The sequence below is a fragment of the Phaethon lepturus genome, unplaced genomic scaffold, assembly GCF_000687285.1.
Source record: "Phaethon lepturus isolate BGI_N335 unplaced genomic scaffold, ASM68728v1 scaffold36469, whole genome shotgun sequence".
In the NCBI taxonomy this organism is placed as follows: Eukaryota; Metazoa; Chordata; class Aves; order Phaethontiformes; family Phaethontidae; genus Phaethon; species Phaethon lepturus.
In genome coordinates, this window is record NW_010566251.1 from 26839 (window position 1) to 47051 (window position 20213).

The window sequence follows — 20213 nt, forward strand, 5'->3', positions numbered from 1 at the left end:
ACACTTCTGCCGAGCACTGCTATGAGGTGGTCAGTATTACACACTGGCAGGATTTGGTTTACCTTCGATTTTTTCAAAAAGCAAACTGCAAACGTTTCAGACTTTCAGCCTTCAGTAAAGTTGGTGTTCCTGGGTTGCATGTAGCAGCCGTGTCTGCAGCAGAAGGGCAGCTGGGTCCCCTGCAGCTCGCTTGTGAAAGGCTGTGCCACCCACGCCTGGGCACAGGTCCTGCACCCGCTGGCCAGGAAATGCTCTGGGCCAGGTGAACCCAGAGTCCTGGGAAAACTCCTCCACTGAAATAGGCTTTGGAAGGCAGACACTATCCTGGTGGTTGTGTCTTGTGGAGTTACCTGTCAGAATACTGTGATTTTTAAATTGTCTTAAAGGACAAACCACCCTGTCTGAATCACACAACCCACATGTGCCTGTTACAGCGTGACTCTGATGGTAGCCTGCGTTCAGAGGAAGCCAGTAGTCAGAGCAGAGCAGTGTGTGATGCCTGCCAAAGCTGGCAGCAGCACTTTGCTGTTCCCCTCCTTCATAATCTTTCTTTTAGTCAAAATGTTAAATGTCTGAAAAGCTGTAAAGGTGCTTGAACAACCTCGTCCTCTCCATTAAGATTAATCTCACCGATAGTCGTTGCTGAGGGAGTCCCAGTGATGCCTGTGAGATTAGTACATGTGGTGTTAGGCCTGGGAGTAGGTGCCAATGGAGCGATGCTCACAGCTTTTGGGAGCGCTTTCCTGCAGCTCACTTGCCCTGAGTTGCACAGAAGCACAGTCCAGGCAACGCAGGAGCATTGAGCTGAGCTGGCTGTGCCTCCAGCACGTACATCTCCCAGCGATACCTAGTAAGCATGCTGCTCACCAGCCACCAACTGTGGTATGGCCACTTAGCTCTTACAGAATCATAGAATCATTAAGGTTGAAAAGGACATCTAAGGTTATCAAGTCCAACCGTCAACCCAACACCACCATGTCCACTAAACCACATCCCAAAGTGGCACATCTACACGTTTTTTTAACACCTCCAGTGATGGTGACTCCACCACCTCCCTGGGCAGCCTGTTCCAATGCTTGGCCACTCTCTCCGTAAAGAAATTGTTCCTAATACCCAGTCTAAACCTCCCTGGGCGCAACTTGAGGCCATTTCCTCTTGTCCTATCACTAGTTACTTGGGAGAAGAGACCAACACCCACCTCACTCCTGGCTATTCCCTCTTATTCTGACAAATGTTTATACAAGCTGGCCTCCAGATATGCCTGGATTTTAAAATAGATGTGCTACTGTTAGACTGACTATTGAATGTTGAAGGCTATAATAGAGAAGGGTGGTGGATGAATTAATGCAAATGAACGTTTCTGAGCATTGAAAGCTGCTTGTAATTGCTTGGCTCAGTGATGTAAATTCCTGAGGTCCAAGATGGGTTCCTGAGATGCACTGAACGCCTTGCAGTTACCCTGAAAACCTCTCTTTAAGTGGAGGTGAGTGGGAGGCTGCTCCATGGTCTGCCTGATAACTACAATGGGGTAATACCAGAGAGGGCGAAGCCGAGGATCCAAGTGCAGACCTGCGAAGGGACTTCAGCGTAGCAAGTCTCGCATTGAGCTCCGCCCTGTTGCCACTGCCAGACCTTGTGGGCTCCCACAGCAAGCGCTGGTGGGGGTGAAGAGCCCTGCTGGGCCTTGCTGAGCTTGAGCGGGGTGCTCAGGGCACTTCCTGCTTGTCCCCATGGGTGTGAGAGACCTGGGCTTTACCAAATCCCTGCTCCGCGTTAGGCTGCGGCAGGGGGCTGCGAGCAGTTCTCCCACATCACGAGTAGATCTCTGACCACTGGGCTTTGAGGCACATGGGGTCTTTCCATTAAAACTTGAATTCTCGGCAATGGGAGGAGGGCATAAGTGTCTGAGTAGCTTAGATAAAAATAGTCTCTTTCCTTTGAACCAAAATTAAGGGCTGAACTGCCTGCCTGAGGCTTAATTTCTACCTTGTACTAGATGTATCCTTTTGACTATGCATACAACTCCCCGTTGAGACATTTTTTAAAATGTGACACCTTTCCCCGTGCATTTAGCTTAGGCTTCCAGCAGGCATCTGATTACTGAAAATTTAGGTGATTTAACACCAACTGTGCCAATGCTCAAGTCCCTTCATGGATCTGGCACCATCACCTGAGTTCCAGGCTGTGTATTTGTTTCTGCAGCTGGAAAGGTGCTATTAAGTAAACTTCCCTGTGACCAAGCCTCAGTAAAGCTGAGCAAGGTCCTGCGTGTGCAATGTTCCCGTGGGGGTTGCTGTGTTTGCTGGGGCGTTGCACAACACCAGAGGCTTCAGTGTGCAGCCCTAACCTGCCTCTGCGGGCAGTGATCCTTGGTGGGTCCATAGCAGCTAATTTTATCTTTTCCGGCTCTCCAATTCTTTGACCTGCGGGTCAACACAACCGGTGCAGCTCATCAAAGACCTAGTTGCCATTAGCACTAACTTGCACTCTTCTGATGTGCAGAGGGGCCATGGGACAGGGTTTGTGTTTGCCTTGCTTAATGCTTGGGAAGATGCAGACTTGAGTTGAAGTGCCAGCTCTTTTTGAGTGGATCACAATCACAGCATGTGGCATCCAGGAAAGACCTGTTACACTGTCCCCAGTTTTTTGCATGGTTAGCACTGTGAAGGGCTGGCACCACAAGTCTTGAGGTTCACTTTTACCGTGCCCTCACTGAAATGCTTCAGAGCGGTGAAAATGGGCATGGCATGGCATCATATGCAGCTGGCAGCTCTGCAGCTCTCTGCGGGTGTCTCTGGGTCAGCAGTGAGGCATAACTTCCCTTGCAGGACTCCAGTGCCAGCCCTGAGTAAGAACAGAAGCCTTTAGACTTTAACCAATAACCCCCTAAGGGAGCCAATACCAGGGAGGAGGTTGGACCTGTAGATAATCCTTTTAAACGTGTTTATAGCTTTATCCTGAGTTTATGGAATTAAACTTCTTGGTGTCTGTTCTGAAGGGAGTTTTTTACATTTCCCACTCAAGTGTACCAGACCTACAGAGATGCATCTTGTGGAAAGCTCAGTCTATGTAGAACAGGTGGTGTTTTCCCAACGCTGTTGCCCTGTGGTAATGTTTATGATGTGATCTAAAAGGCTGTATTTAGTGTAAACACTTTGGTTTGCTTTCAGGCTTGCTGCAGAGAAAAATTAAGGCTAGAATTTAGTAATTGCTGTACAGAAGCTAAGGTGCTGAGAGATACAGCATGTTTGGAAGGACATGAGGATGAATATTAAATGGAGTAACATTTTAAAGAAATGTTTCTTCCTTGTTTGTTCCAAATGCTAATCTTTTGTAGTAAATAACACACTAATTTCTTGCTCTCTGAAAGCTCACTCTAAATCTGAAAATTAATAATAGCTTTAGTTTTAAAGCAGAAGATTTGGAAATGGAGTAGACTCTGGCTTCTTCTCAAAGAACTGAAATACTCATTCTAAGACTGTGTCTAGCAGAGAGCAGGGGGTATATGGCAGGCAGAAGCGATATGAGTTATTGCCATCTCAGAACAAAGAGATGAACAGAGTCCAGGCTCCTAAAATAAATCAAACCTGACCCAACTGTACTGTTTTCATTCTAGCAAGAGCCAGTTGAATCATCTTTTGGGATTAATGGGCTAAATGATGTCACTTCTGACTATTTCCTGTCCTCCAGTATAAAAAATGAAGTTGACAGTACAGTGAACTTTGTAGGTAAGTACTCCTATGCTTTTCTTATATGCTAAGCATACAGGTGACTTAAGGAACTCTTTTGACTCTGCCAAACTCAGCTTTCCATCAGCATTTTGCAGTTTGGACAACACCGCGGTTGCAGTCGGGTCAACACATTTTTCACTAGCCCAAGCCACACGAGGTCCTGGTTGTAGGTCAGCCCCACCACCTGACAGAGACAGTGAGGAACACTGTAGCAGCGTAGTAGTTCCCCTGAGAGCAAACCACTTGCAGACATGCTCAGGTGGCTTTTCCTGGCATCAGCTTACTCCACAGGGTAGTCCTCAGCTATGAGGAGACCGTAACCAGTGTCACACGAGAATTAAACTGCAGTTGGATGGCTGTTTCCCATTGCTCAAAGCAGAGGTTTGTATAGGGTACCGTTTTATTTGGGAGTTTAAACCTGCAGACGAAATGGAGGAACTTGGTTCTTTTTACTGGCACCTCAGTTACAGAGTTCTTAACATAACTGAGCTAACAACAAGGATCAGCAAAGACTGCATTTAGAAACTGGTACATTAGGAATTAGCTGTCATCTCAGCATGTGAATAATTGGTTCTCAGTAGAATAATTAGTCTCGTTTTTGACAGATTTTTTTGGCTGAGGTGGTCACTGCAGCTAGGGCTCCTGGAAATGTGAACCATATACAATTTTCTCTAGAATGCCACTTTTATGTATGTCAGGAAAGTATTTGAAAAATGTGTTAGTCTTCTGTTGGGAGAGATGGCAGAAATTATGTGCAGGGACTATCTTTGATGCCCATGTCTTAGATCGCAGGGCTTTGCATAGTCATTCCCCTCAAGTACTTCTGTGGCTGAGGAATTTGTGAATAGTTTTCCTCTCTTTATAGCAGTTCATTTAATCAGCTGTTGCTTTGTAAGAGCATTAGGACATGAGTGTTGCTCCTGCAGAGGGTTTTATAACGTGAAGAAATAGCACTGTAGTGCTGTTAGTGCTTCCTATTTACTGACTGACTCATAAACAAATCTGAAACACGCCAAGGCCAATATGCAGTCCCAGGGGGGAAGCTTCATACACTTCTGCTTTATTTTACAGTCTTAAAGTCAAACAAAGATCTATTAACAGCAGCCTTTGGAACATACCTGTTGTTCCCCAAAATCCACTAACATCAGAGAGAGTCATTTTGCTGCAAAACATCTCAGTTTTCTACAGTACAGTGTATTCTGAACTCCAGTTTGATTTTATGCTGAGATGAATGCATGGTGCACATTAGAAGATCTCAGTAATTTACAGGACAGGACCCATAGTGGCAACATCAATATCTAAGAATGGTCAAAGATCTGTTGTAGAAACGAAGCAAGAGGTTCAGAGGAACAGAACTGAATTTGCACCTTAAGGGCTTTCATTTTTCTCTGGACTCAACAGAATCCATTTTCAGGGGTAGGACAGCAAGGCTCGGGTGGGTAACTGTCGTCCAGTGTAGTTTAAAAATGTGAAGTGTGCTGCTTATCCAGACTGGAAAGAGAAGTCCTTATTTAGGACTGCAAGCAGGATTTTAATGTAAACAGGGGGAAAAGGGTAAAATAGAGCTGTTCTGCAGAAAAGAGGGAAGTCAGCTGCAGGGGAGGAAAGTCACACAGCACCTGTAGTGTTTCTGACACACGTGCAGTTCATGGGAAAGTGGTGGCATATTGCCCAAGTGAGCAGTAACTTTGCTGTGCAGGTTATCTCCTAGGGTGGGTTAGAATTCATCAGGTACTGAGGAGAAAGATAAAACAGTACAGATGGCCTGCTCATACCCTGATGGGGTTGCACAATATTGGTTTCTCCCAGATAAAAATTAACTCTGTGTGCGTGTGCTCTTGCCCCCCACACCCCACTCAATAAAAAGCAGGTTGTTTCAGAAGCAGGAAAGGTGGAAATACAGGGGGAAGGAAATACCTGGAACAAAATCGTAGTAACTGTAGTGATTCAGCTTCTAAAAAAAACAGTATCCAGTATTTATGTAATTTTCTTTATGCTAGAATTGTCTCATAAAATACACATCCCGCTTTGCGAGACTTTCCAGTGGTTGCCTGGCACTTCACAAAGCAAAATGATAGCAGCATTTCTCTGGGAGAAAAACATGTCACTTTTCTTTTTCAGAAAGTCTTGTTCTAGTTTTGTCTAAAGACAGAAGGCCGGAATGGATTGTGTGTATATACATGTGCATTCATGTATGTTTATCTTGGTTCATCCAGGAATAGATGCTATCTTTTGCCTTTTTAAAAATTAATAATTAGAGTACTTAGGTCACTTCACAGAAGAGTCTCAAGATTGACTATGTTTCATTGCCTACATTTTTTTGCCATCATGGGTCTAGAAAAAATTGTACTGTCTGAATTTCTAACAACACACCACCATCTTTGTACAGAATTTGTCTGTATAAAGGTTGTTCCTTTTGAAGCTTTATGTTCCAGTGAAAGAACTTCTATAGTCCTATCCCTTTCTCTTGGACAGCTGTGGATTCAGCTCATCCTCTGACACAGCTCCATCTCCGTGTGCTCTTCAAATCTAGCTAGTGTCTTTCAGCTCTGTGCTGGATTAATGCAGTTGTCACATGTTCATACTGCTGGGATCGATGGGGCAGTTGTACAGGACAGAGGGAATTGTCTCAAGCATCTCCACAGAAGTGAGATTCTGGCTTTCACCATAGTTTTGCTTTGCTCGGTAACATCTTGGTACCTCAGTTTATACCCCTGTTTCAAAAGGGTGTTGTGTAGCACAGTTAATGTCTGCAAAGCATTTCAGGACACTTGCAAAACATCTGTGTGCCTTCACTTTGTAGAAATAAATAATTTTCCTGTGGTATTAAATATCAACTGCCTGGGGGGGAATAGGAAAACCCTCTGTTAATAACTAACCAGACTGTAGCTTTCAGTCACAGACCATGGGGATTACAGACTACAGGTACACCTGTGCTTTTCTACATACCATCATTGGCATTGCAAGGATCAGTGAGAATAAAGCATCTAATTGGAGGAGAAATTTTCCACAGATTCATGCCATGTATAAATCAGAGTTCTACCATGTTTTACATGATCATGTGGGCAGTTTTTTGCATGCCAGTTCTGGTCTTCTGGTGCATAATTTACATGAGAGCATCTGGAAGCCATGGGATGTTGGCAGCTTGCAGGGTGAGGATGCTTTCCCAGATTAGGAGAGATCGCTGTGGTCTGGATGTCCTGGTGGGACTGTGTTTCTGGGTGGAGGAGGAGTGTGGCTGTGGTCTTCCCTGGGAAAGGCTCTGGATAGCTGGTATGTCAAGGAGGGTTCAACGATGTTATGTGTGAGAGCCAGGGGAGAATTAGGCGTTTTCATTCTTCGCAAGTGGGGAAAAAAGGTGGTGGAAATTAAATAAATCACACAGGTTTCCTTTAGAAGTCCCACTGAAAGCAGGTGGTGGGCATGGAAGAAAGTGCTGAGATGGTATTGAAGATTCATTCAAATACCAAGCAGGCTCCAAGGAGGTGTTATGAGTAACTAGTTTTTTGTTTGTAACCCCAAGTTGTAGGACAGCCTCACCTTGATGGCAGCAGCGAGGAGCAGGTGATAGTTGCCAACCCTCCTGATGTTTGCCAGGTAGTAGAGGTGACAACAGAAAGCGACGAACAGCCCCTCAGCATGAGCCAGCTGTACCCCCTACAGATCTCCCCTGTCTCATCCTATGCAGGTAAGCATTCTGGCATTTTACACTCTTTAAAACTTTCTTTGGAAATGTTTGGAAGACACTGGCAGAAAGCGGGCTCTTCCAGGGTTGCTGGCAAAGATCCAGAAATGCCTGTTTGGCTTCCTTCTGCATTTTTAATGAAACTCAAAAAGTCCTCTACTCATTTCACCTTGGGAAACAACTCAGGAGATCTGAGATCAGAAATGTGAGCTGCAGATTTTAGCCTGTGACTAATGGAAAAAGAACCTTTTTAGATGTAATGCAGAGAGGTCTTATCTTCTTTTATTAGAGGGGAATTTTCAGTGGTACATATGACGTGGTGCAAATATGGTGTGTTTCCCTTGCCCCCTGACTTACTAAAGATTAAAGGTCTTCTCTGCTGTATGTTTCCTCCATGCTTAGCACAGTGGGCACAAAGTGCTGAGGGCTGTACTGATGGTGTGTAATGCAAACATAGAGCTGAGGGCCCTGGGGGAGTGGATCTGTCTTGTTACAAATAGCCTGCAGACCAGAACAGCCATGTAGCCACTGATAACAAGTGGCCCTGCAAGCAGCATTGCGCTGGATGGCTGGCTTCCAACGTCTGCCTCCCATCTGGATGCTCCGATACCTAAAAAGGGGTGAGATAACAAGCTTCTCCCTGAGTCAGGGTGCTAATGGTTTCTCTTTTTTGTCTGGCCCCTTATTTTCTTAAAACTGGTAGGAAGTCAGGAGTCTTTGGCACTCATTTATCCCTTATCCAAGTCTGACAGTGTGTTCAGAAGTTGTTGGGGTAGAACAGGCGCAAATGCACCTGTGGGCACACTGCATAGATTCCCTGCAATCATATAAACCTTACTTCCATAGAAAGCAAGGCAAAGCTACATTTGAAAGTAGAAAAAGTTTCAGATCCAACCTGACCTTCCTGTTGTAATGTGTTGCTAACTTGCAAGCCTCAGGAGATTGGATAGAAACAGAAATGTCATCTTTTTAGGCAAACTTAAGTATTAATTGTTCCCCATGCAATTTATCATTTTACACATGGTTTTGCCTTTGACTTACTAGGCTGAAATTACTTCCACACACATTTTTATAAAATGTGTATTTAGTAATTTTTGTCTTTGGGTCTGGGTGAATAATATGATGTTCTTTTGAATAGCCTCCAACGTTAGTCTTACATGTGTTGATAAATGATTGTGCTTCCCAATGTGTTTAGTCTGTAATGGCCAAAGCATCTGGAAGGGCTTTGCAAACCAAAAGGCAGAGGGGATGAGGGTGCTTCAACTTATTAGCAGCTGGGAGATGGGGCCTTTGAAACATTTGTCCTCTTTCCATATGCTTCTTGCAAAACTTTTCCTATCTGTGTGAACATGACAGGAAGAAAATGCTTTCTTTTAACTTGAGGTACAGGATCTAAGCTCTTGGAACACAAACGAAATCACTGTCTTGGTCTGGATGTCATGGTGGTTGCTTGGGCTGGGATGATAGAGATAGGTCTGGTGACTGGAGAACCACCCTGACATGAGCAAATCATGAGCTACCTCCCCTAAAGTCAATGCAACAAGCCTGCATAAGGAAAATGAGGCATGAGTGAAGTACTTCTGCTGTCCCCTTACGTTGTCTTAGTATCCTGGTAGCCTTCAGCTGTCCTAACTTACACCAGGACCTGCTAGCCTATAACTAAGATAACACAGAGGTGATTTCATGCCACTGACATGCTTCTGAATGCATCTCAAGGCAGCTTTTGATGATCCTGGTTACTCTAGCTAGAGGCCAGTAAGAAGTGCAGTACTGCAAGGGTCTGTCCTGGGACAAGTCCTATTTAATATATCAATGAGCAGAAGAGGTTTTGGAGGGTGACGCCAGATAGGGGACACCAGTTGATATGCTTGAGGGCAGGGCCACCATCCAGAGAGACCTGGAGAGATGCAGGAATGGGCCAGCAGAAACCTTACGAAATTCAGCAAGGGCAGGTGCCAAGTCCTGTGGCTGGGAAGGAAGAGCCCTTTGCAGCAATAGAGGCTGGGGCTGATGGGATGGGGAGTAGCTCTGCAGAAAGGCGGGTGGTCAGTGAGCTGAATGTGAGACAGCAGAGCACCCTGGCCACCAGCTTTCAGGAGTGTGGCAAGTATCTAGGGAAATGATTATTCCTCTCTACTCAGCATTAGTTACACTACTTCTGGAGTCTTGGGTCCAGTCTTCAAACCCGCAGTCCCAGAAAGATACAAACAGGAGCAAGTGCAGGGAAGGGCTACTACCAGCATGGTTAAGGGCTGGAGCAGTCACTGTGAGGAGATCCTGAGGGACTGGGGCTTGTTCAGCCTGGAGAAGAGATGGTTTTGGGGACCTCGTAGCAGCCTGCCCCTAGCTGCAGGGATGTTACTGAGAAGGCCAGGCTTTTTCACAGCGGTGTGTGGTGGGAGGATGAGAAACAGCAGGCATAAATTGAAACGAGATCTTGGTGCAGCTGAATATAAGAAAAAATGTCACCTTTCTCACCACAAGGACAGTCAGACAGTGGAGCAGGATGCCCAGAAGAGTTTTGCTGCCTTTGTCCTCGGAGGTTTTCAAGACCTGACTTGGATAAGGCCCCAAGCAACCTGATCCAGTCCTGTAACTGGCCCTGCTTTGAGCAAGAGGTTGGGCTATAGACCTCTTGAGATCCCTTCCAGCCCAAATTGTTGTATGAACCTCTGTTTTTTTAAAGTATGCATTTGCCCTTGAGCCAGGAGTGAGGACATGGGTCTGTGGTTTGTTAGAACCCTGAAGCTTGTAGGACAGTTCTGTGACTATTTCTGGCTTTGTCTTGCTCCACACAAACGTGTACAGCAGAACCATGGGAGCCCAGGGCCAGTGCTCATGGGTGTGCTGGGTAGAGCTGCCTGCTCTGTCAGGTGCTACCGCTGAATGGCAGGAAAGAGTATAACATAACAGCTTTGCAGGAACAGTTAGTTTAGCTCTTCTGAAACAACAACAACAACAAAGTAGCCTGAGGTATCAGCTGTCCTACATAAATCTGTTTTATTTCAAAAACACCTCTAGTTCCTTTCTGAGGTTACTCAGGCAAATGATATGAGTGGCCTTTGTGAGTTTTCTCATATTTCCACTGACGTCTATGAAATCCACTTTTTTTAGTACTGAGGCTGTTGTCAACCTCCTCTTGTGTTTGACACTGATTCAAATAACCTCTGGATTGAAATAACCTCTCTAACTTTCCATGCCCGAGCGGCTAGCTTCCCTGGCTTTGCTAACTATAGTGCTATCTCTTGCTCAGCATTTTGTTATGTATAAACACCAAGGATGGATTCCTTTTCAGCTGCATCACTCTTTTTTTGTTGCCACATGTTTCTTCATGTCAAGGAATACCTGTTTCTTGTCTCTGTGTGGATTCCACCTATTGATTCTATCTCCAGGGCCATTTCTCCTTTGCACAGATTAATTTCTGCCTCTTCTCTCTGCAGTATGGCTTAATTAGCCAGCTTAATCACGTTGGCACATCTCTCTTTACCTGGGCCAGTGAATGAGAAGCCCTGCAGAGTGTTAATTTCACAGGGCTTTGCAATAAGATTTAACCTTTCGTACTGCTCCTCTGCTTACTGCAAGCTGCCGTGGACACTCTGGAGTAGGGGAGGTGCTGGCTTTGGAAGTAGTCATCTGGAGTAGCTGCCCGCTTCCTTGCTTCAGAAAGACTTTGGGTGCACTGGGGTGAGGCATGGTCCATGCAGCCTTAGCACTTGTGTTATGTCCAGTGCAGAGCACGAGGTTGCTCTCTGGGAAGGCAGGATTGTGGTTTATGGTCGCAGGGGTGCAGGGGACGTGCAGAGCAGTCTGCACGGGCTAAAAGGGGTAAGAGAGCGGAGAGTGGAAGCTGGGACTTTGAGGGCTCCCTTGCCTGCTACAGTTATTCATCGCGTTGTTCCTTCAACCTTGCCATTTCTGGGCTCCCATTGGCCCAGGGAGTGCATGAGCCCTACCTGCTCAGCCCTGGTGGAGGGTTTAGAGAAAGACCTCTTCCTATTGGTAGCCAGATGGATGCCTAGTGTTATCCACCCAGGAAACAGGAAGGCACAGACCAGTCCTGAAAGAGGGGCTTGTGCCCCATCTCGGATGTATCTGAGCACAGCACTATCAACCAGCCCATGGAACAGAAGCCTGACTCTCAGGTGCTGGGAGACCTGCATTCCAACACTCTTGCTTGAAAATATAAGCAAAATTCCTGGATTTCAGGCTCTTCTGCAAGGGCGGGGGTTGCAGTTGCAAGAGGACGGACATCCTGCTGGAGCTGCACCCCTGTGTTTGCGCGCTGGTTGAAGTGATGAGCGTGAGGGAGGCCATGTGCAGCGGGAGGGTGTGATGGGACTGGGGATAGTAGTATTTCTACATGCTCGAGTGGTGGGTGAAGGGTTGAGAAATAATGTGGGCACGGGTGGCAAAAGTGAAACGAGAACAGAGTATAACAAGAGTAATAAAGCGTCAGAAGTGACAACAAGCCCTTGAGGCGGCCCGCTGAGATAACAGTTCATGAAACAAAAACACAGTTATCTCCTCTGGGGTGGAGTTGTTGCTGGTTTTCAGGGAGATAAAAATAAGGATTTGGACAGAACTTTGCACTTTGCCAGGCTTGGAGCTGCCAAGAGAAGGTGAGGGAGAAGGGGCATCCCCCGCTTGTGGGAAGCTCTTCCCTCTGCTCAGAAAGCACGAATCTACTTCTTCCCTCTCTGTTGCTGTCTTTTCCAGGATATAGCCATGTTAACTGTGATAACCGTGTGAATTTACCCCAGTTCAATGCAGCTGTGCTGTCTAGCCCTTGGATTGCTATTGCTGTGGCAGGGGGTCCATGCTTCTCTGTAGTTTTCTGGTTGTTTGGCTTGACTTTTGTTTGCTTCCACTTACTGGAAGTAGATCAGGCCTCTTGAGCTGGATTTTGCTACTGTAGATAGATTAGCATAAGTTTCATTTTTGTTTCTGTTTTGTTTGACAGAAAGTGAAACGACCGACAGCGTTCCAAGTGATGAAGAAAATGCAGAGGTAAGTGTTTTCCTGGATTTTTAGCACTTTGGAGCAAGGCCTTGAGAACAATGTCCTGAGGTATTCTTGCCCCTTCTCCATTTGCAACTCTCTCTATCAGTGGAGTATTCATTTTAATAATAGCTGGGGGAGAAAAATAAACCAGGAAGGTTCAAGGGAGACAGACATTTGGGTGATTGTCTGGCAGAATGGATATCTCTACAAGTTCTTCCCTCCTCATCTGTCCAAACTACAGTGAGATTAAATTGCACAATAAGATGTTCTGGAGAGCCATCAACAGTGCCAGCTATTTTGTTAAAATGATGCATTGACATTTCTGGGTAGGCAGTATTTTATCTTGGTTGAAAGCATGCTCGCTTTGTTTTCCTTAAATGGCACCTGAACTCACAGGAAAAGCTTACACGTATGATAGAAATGCAGTTTGAACGTTTGAGGTATGTGAAGCAAAAAGCTTTCCCGAGCGGTCAGTTGGGTATTGCTGGGTGAAGGGAATCCGTGGAGAAAATACCCACTCCATGAATATTTCCTGAGCTGCGCCTATGCAAAACCAGCACTTGTCTTTTCTTTTGGGACTGCCATGAAGTGACCAGACCTACTGATCGCCATGAGGCCAGGGGAAGCTCACTGAGGGCACTTAGATGCCCTGTGCTCCAACTGCATTTTTGCAGGCGGCTTCTTGCAAATCTCTCTCCTGCTGTGTCCCCCAGAAAGCCCTCTGAATCCTTCTTCTTGGAGAACCGCAGGTTGTTCAGCTGTATAATGGCATGACTAACCCTCTTGACTTAGACTCTCATGCCTTGGTTAGGGTGGAGCCCCTATGTAGACTGCCAATAACGACTCCCCAAACCTCCTTTGACAGAACATGCCATTGCAGCATGCGTGATGGGGAAAGGACTGGATGGTCATCTTTCCTTGGTGAACCTTCTCGCTGTGATGGGGGACACACCATCAAGTGACAGTGGTTTTCCTGGCACCCTCTCCTTTGTTGACAGTTTGGGGGTGCTGTTTGAGATGTGTTGGGTCTCTGTGCCTGCCTGTGTGTAGGAGGACGATGGTAATGGAGGAGACACTTCCATTTGAAGCTCTGAGTATTTGTTCCTTTCTGCCCATTTTTGGCTCCAGCATACTGGGAATAAGGCCTTTATTTTCCATCAGAAGAGTGGGCAGAGCCTCTTGAGTGCTGGAGAACCACCATGGATTAGACACATGACTTCAGAAAGTGGGAAGTGGCTGAGAGTAAAGACATTCAAAGCCAGCAGCTAGAGGCTCAGGCTTTTAGAGACAGAGTAACTCCTGTGCAATTTGTGGATTTTTCCGCCTTCATCGTGTTACTCGGAGCACTTTCCAAAGTTGCATTCGCTCATACAGTCTTCCCTTCTTTCTTAGGGACGACTTCATTGGCAGAAGAAAAACATTGAAGGCAAACAGTATCTCAGCAATCTGGGAATGAGGAACACTTCTCGTATGCTTCCCAGCATGGCAACTTTTGTAGCCAACAAGCCTGACCTCCAAGTCACCATCAAAGAAGAAAGCTGCCCACTGCCTTACAACAGCTCCTGGCCCCCTTTCCCAGACATCCCTCTGCCACAAGTAGTGTCCACAGCCTCCACGAGCAGCAGCCGGCCAGACCGCGAGACACGGGCCAGCGTCATCAAGAAAACGTCAGACATCACTCAGTCAAGAGTCAAGAGCTGCTAAGCCTTTGACGGTGTGTTTTTATAGCTTTGTTTTGTTTGGTTTTGTATTTTACGTTTCTGTAGGAGAGGTTCATCCCTTGACGCACATGAGACAAATCTAAGGTGAAGCCTTGGCAATATAAAACATTGCTGTGTCCGACTCCAGTGCCGGAGTGTTTTTAACTCAGGACTCCAGCTGTCAGTATGTACACCTGAACCCAGGAGGATTTCCAAGGTTGCTACATAGGAAAACAACCCAAGAACTTTGGCCCACTCGCAGGTTCCAGTGTTTCATAAGAGGACCAACCAACCACAAGGGAAGTGGTGCTGCTGCGCTTCTTGCTGTCAAGGCTGTGATGGAACTGAAAGCCTCAGAATGGAAGAGAAAATGTGAACTAGCTGGAATATTTTTAAATAAAGAAAAATCTATTGTGAATATTGTACATAGTGCAGTACTAGCAACATTGCAGTCTGCTTCTGCACCTTATTAAGAAAGCACTTACGAAAGGCCTTTTATTACCTTGCTCTACTTAATGGCACATTGAAGGTCCCTCCCCACCTGTATTCTTTTCAAAGGCTATTCTTGCTAAAGTGTCTTTAAAGAATAGGGGAAAGGAAAGGAAGTTAAAACTTCCCATGTGGATTTCATATGTTTTAAGACTGCTTTTCTCATGTTTGTTTCTAATCTGCTATGCTTGAATGCCGCGTGGTACAATAGGAAGAAAAAAAAAACCTATTACAGAGATATTATGCAAATTCCCAGATTTAAAAAAGAAGAAAAATACTCTAATTCTAACCAGAGCAAGCTTTTTTATTTTTTATACAGGGGAATATTTTATTCAAAGTAAAATTCTAAAGTGAATATAATTTTTTTTAATCTTTTCTACAGCAAATTTATAATTTTAAAATTCAGTCCTTGGTTATCAGCAGTTATTACATCCTTGTGGCACATTTTTTTTTTTAATTTTGTAAAGGTGAAATAGCTTTTATGAGCTCATGTAGCAATCAGATTATCCTGTGGATTGATAATAAATATGGTATATCGTTAAATTTTTAATAATCCTCTTGTTTGTCTCTCTTTTTTAATCTTTCAGAAGCCCCAGATGGCATGGGTTTGATAGGTGAATGTGACCTCTCGGAGTGAGCAATTGGCATGAGCCGCCTTTACAATTTCTGGAGTACCCATCTAACAGGATGGGAAGTACTGTGCTTGAGACAGCTTGAGGCGGGCAGAGGAGCTAGAGCTTAAAGGTGGCATACTTGAGTTTGGCCTCAGGTGCAGAAGTTGGGAGTTGGGGCATCTCTTCTGCTGTTGTTCTTTGAGCAAGTCACCTCATGGAAGGGATCTTGTGAAAGTCCATCCCCCACCCAATGCAGGCTCAGCTTGCTTGCCCCATTTCTGGTTGATCTCTGTTTAGCTTGCCCACAGTTTCCTTGTCTGGAAAAATCTCTTTTCTGCAGAGTTTCAAGCAATAACTCCTTATTAGTGAAATGAATCAGGTGTCAAATAAACATTCCCCAAGTCTTTCAACATCTACCACATGATGGCAAGTTCTGATTCCCCTAGGTCTTTGAGGGAAGCTGCTGAATATCTAATTAAGGGTGTGCAGTGGCTTGCAGGGTTGCATGGTGATGGTGGACGACAAGCCATGCTGTTGACTCTCTGAAGTGCTGTACACTTCGGGCTGTCACTGGTATGGGCAGAAGTTGAGAGCACTTGCCCTTTTGCAGTTTTTCAAGCTGTTGGAAGTTAAATGGATTGATTCAAGTATGTAAAATATACAGAGTGTCCTTCAGGTATGAATACCATTCTGATACCGACCTGACAGATGGCTGAGCCGAGTGCCATGTATATTGAGCAGTAACATGCACAAAAATGGCTGTATCACTCGGAGATGTGCTAGCTGGCTGTTGAAAAGGGAAAGCAAACAGTAGGATTTTGCTGTGTACTTAAGCTGATGCCACAATTTCAAATTTCATCACAAGTCTGTGTGAAACTTGCAATTTTGTCTTGCCAACCCACTGCCCCGTGGCCTGGGAAGACAAGGTTAGAGCTTTGGTTAGGTTTGGGAGGAGGAGGAAGCCCAGAGCAGTATTTGAAGTGAGGCTGAAAACTCGTAATGTTTAAAATCAATGTACATAAACTTCCTGGTCTGTCCCTTTCGTTTGGTCGTGCCTACTTTTCCAGTGGCCCTCTGGGTCCAGAGGCTCAAGGTCTGGTCTTCGTCGAGGAGGTTGTGTCTACACACGCTTGTGTGTGCAGGGGTGTTCCAGTGAGTCTCCAGCATCCAGCTTTTCTCATGCGGCAAGTTCCCTGGCCTGCAGCTGGCCCTCAGGGTAGTGGTGTGGTTCGGGCTGGGAGCTGCAAGTGGAGAGTGACTGGAAAGGGGCTGTCCAGGGACACTTGGGGCTGGGAGAAGTAGTAAGTATTTTTATTGTAGGGAAGGAAGAGTTGGGTTAGGTAGAGGAGAAAGCCCAGAGCTGCGGTTGTGCTGGGGCTAGGAAGGAGCTGCCGAACTCATCGGAGGGCTGATGCTCGAACCCTCCTCTTGGGAAGGTTTTTGGAAAGGAAGGGCTGCAGTGCCAGAGCTGAGGCTGAGCCGAGGGTGAGGGTCAGGGCTGAAGGAAAGAGAAAGCCTGGTCGCGTGGGGCTGGAAAGCATCGCACAATGTAAACTAAGCACTGGTGCTCATCTCGTCCTCCAAGGAGTATCTAGTCTGTGGATGGAGCGAAGCTTTTGCCTATGGCTCAGCCAGGGTTTAGCATTAAGAGTTAAGGTTTAGAGAAGGCCAGAGGTAGGGTTGTGTGGGGGCTGGAAAGCATCTTCCAAAGTAAACGGAGCTGACTCAGCACTTTTGCTTTTCTGAAAGCAGGGCTGCCGTTTAGCTTCACCATGGCCTGCACTCTCCTCACTTGTTCAGACTGGCAGTGTCAGTTGTTGGCACGTCTCCACAAGCCTCCAGGCAAGCGGCCATGTCCCGTGTCCTGTGTACTGCAAGAGGCAGTGGGCTCTCCTCGTTCATAGCTGAGAAGGATTGGCTACTGCTAGCATCAGCCATCTGAAACTTAGGAGTAGTCAACGGGGAAAGGCAGGCACCTCCAGTTTAACGTGAGCATTAACCGTTAAGTAGCTAAAGCAAGTTACGTGGTCACATCTCGCCGCTGGTCGTTCCATGTGAGAGTTGGCGCCAGCGTGCTGATGGCCAGTGCCAGCGTGCTGATGGCTGGGTAGGTCAGCTTGCTCTCCCCTTGGTGCTGCAAGGAGGGCAGCTGAGCTGCAAAACCACAAACCCCCACGCTGCTCCGGTAGCTGCGCAATAGGAGACGCATATGCATACCACTGGGAATGGCGTGCATACTTGGTAAATTCCCCTCTTCCCAGGGCTTATATGTTTGAAGCTCTTCCAAGAGGTATCCAAGCACGGCAGTTACTGTACGTATCCATAACACTGCTCCATCAAAGAGAATATCCACCACGCAAAGGCGCTGACGCCTCTGCAACGTGCTCAGACCAAAAGCAGTTGGCCAACTGCAGGGTGATGTAAATGCAAAGGAGGATTTCTTTGGGCTGGGACATGAGACATCTATTCTGAAACGTGATGTTCAATTCCTTGTGTTATCCGCGCTTGCAAAACTACGCAGAGTCATAAAAAACCACCCCGCCTTTCATAGTGCAACCGCCAGTTTGGTCCTGAAACACTGGAAATCAGATGCTTGTCCATTAACACTACAAATAATATCAATTTAATCTTGTTACGCAATTTTGCGAAATGGTCAGCGGGTGAGCCTGCAGAATCTCCCTGAGCGGAGGCCGGGAGGGAGGTAAGGGCCAGGCTCTCCCCATGCAGCAGCCACATGGCTTGCAGTTGGGGCACTGCCTGTGCCGCCCCAGGAACTCTGCCAGGTTGCGCAATTCTCATCAGGGGAGCTCAGCTAACAAGGAGCCGTGATACCGAGGTCTCTGGCACAAAGTCTGGTCCCCTCAAAAGGGCTCAGGTAGGAGAAAAGTTGTCTGGGGAGTAGCAGAACTGGGGGAGACTGATTTTCTTGGGATCTGGGTTATCTTCTGAGGTGTTTCCTGGCGTAGGGTATGTTGTGGAAGTTCTCCTGTCGATTAGGGCACTCATTCAGCCTCCCGCTCTCCCGCCCACCACCTGGTCTCCTTAGGAACTTTCTAGCAGACGGTTAACCTACACAGCAGCCTCTTTCTCTGTGAGGACCTAGTGAGAGCTGTCTCCTCTCTCCAGGCACTCATTTTCTCAAACTTGTAGGAACTTCTAATCTGTAGGACACGTCCCTTCTTTCAGAGCTGATCGACAGTAACTGCAGAGTTGCAGAAGAATTCGAGTTGGAAGGGACCTCTGGCCCAACCCCTGCTCCAAAACTTCAAAGATAGGACGGGTTGCTCAGAGCCTTGTTCCGTCAAATTTTGAGTATCCTCATGGATGGAGACTGCTGCCTCTCTGGGCCCCTGCTTGGTGGTTTCAGTCTGAAGGTTGGGGTGGGGGCCCAGGCTGATGGGGTTCAGCATGGCGACACACGTCTTGAATCTTTGGGAAATCGGGGGGTTTAGTCCATGGAGCTCCTGTGGTATCTGCCGGGGATCAGGCTGCATGAGATGCTGCAGCTGTGGAGAGAGTTACTTTGAAGTCTGAAGCGAGGAGTGGCGTTATTTAATGAAAAGAACATTATAGAGCACACACTCCTGCTGTATTTGCCAGTCTACCAAGTCTACCATGAGCGCAGTCACCCCCCTTTTACTGTGAGTGCCTTTGCCCCAGGCTATTGCGGACATCCATTGCCTGGGTGTGTTTCTTGGGTTTTTCAAAAACAGCTGGAGTCAGCCTACCCTTGCTCGGAGAAATCACTAAATATTTCTGTATTTGGCAGGAAGAAAAAGAGGTCAAGTACAGGGATCTTGGGGATTTGAAAGGTGCAAGTCTGACACGTGCCGTGAGGGTGGTTTTACACGCTCTCCCACTCCCGTCCCAAACACGAGTTTATTGAGCAGGCGATGTGTCAAGGCAGATGGCATTTCCATAGGGGGAATATATACCTGTGTGTAGGAGATGAATTTACAGACTAAGCAGTTCAGGGAAGCTGGGTTAGATCTGTTTGGAGAGGGACCTGTTCCCGTGCCCAGGAAAGCTAAGCCCAGACATGTCCATTTCTTACCCAGTTTTGCAGGAGAGTTACTAAATGAGCATAAACTGTTTTTTTCTTACTAAATGAGCATAAACTGTTTTTTTCTTGGGTTTGGAAGGGGCCAAGAGAGCATCTGCAGGACTCCTGTGAAGGCAGGATCAGCCTTTCTGTAACTCAGCTGAAATAATGGAAAAAATGAGGGAGTACATTAAAAAAATGAAAGAATGGCCCCAAGCATAAATTTATTCAGGTGTGCTTATGAGTCACATAATGTTACAACCCAGGTTTCCGCTGGCATCTGGGGCTGCCACTCCTGACGTCCTCCTGGAGCCCGGCAAGATCCGCGTGCACAAAGAAATTCAAATCCCATTCAAAATGACGATAGGTAAGTCAGCTCAGAATTCCCCAGGACCAAGCCCTTAATATTTTTCCCACAGCGGGCAGCAATGGCCTCAGTTCCCGGTTGCATGTAACCTCCTGGCCGTCCCTCTCCCTCCCTTGCCTGCCTGCGTCGGCATCAGGGCGGGCAGCGAAGCTTGGTTCACGTCCCGATGCACTTCTGCTGGAGGTACCAGCAAGGCAGTGGCTGTACGTAGCCTGCACGCCTGTTTGTCACAGGACGACAAAGCGCAATCACTCTGGGCTCCTCGGAGTCACCGAATTTGCGGCAGGGCTTCTTCCTGGGCCAGCAGAACCCAGCTTCACCTTTAAATCCTTTCCCTCTCGCCCAAGATGCGTCTCTTTCTTTCTCTCCCACCATGCTTGCAGCTGCGGCTTCCCCCGGAGAGGGAGACTGCCACGCCCCTTTTGCTCCGGCTTCTCCCTCCGGGCCGCTGGCTCAGCCTGGCAATGGAGGGGAGCTGGTAGGTGGCCACGGCGCGGGGCTGTGCGGTGGTGGCCTCGGAAGGGTGCGCACGAGGGCCAGGGGCCGGGACCCCCGCTTGCGTCCTCGGACACCGGGGGGAAGCG

General features: G+C 46.9%; 1 protein-coding gene across 1 annotated transcript in view; it reads left to right on the plus strand.

The window, feature by feature from the left end:
- Window positions 1-15153, plus strand: part of IRF2 (interferon regulatory factor 2) — a 25568-nt gene extending 10415 nt beyond the window's left edge. The window contains exons 6-9 of the mRNA XM_010295429.1: window positions 3617-3728; window positions 7255-7419; window positions 12377-12423; window positions 13810-15153. Coding sequence (XP_010293731.1) covers window positions 3617-3728; window positions 7255-7419; window positions 12377-12423; window positions 13810-14121 — 636 coding nt within the window. The 3' untranslated portion in view covers window positions 14122-15153. The remainder of the gene's footprint in view (window positions 1-3616; window positions 3729-7254; window positions 7420-12376; window positions 12424-13809) is intronic.
- Window positions 15154-20213: the final 5060 nt, after the last annotated feature.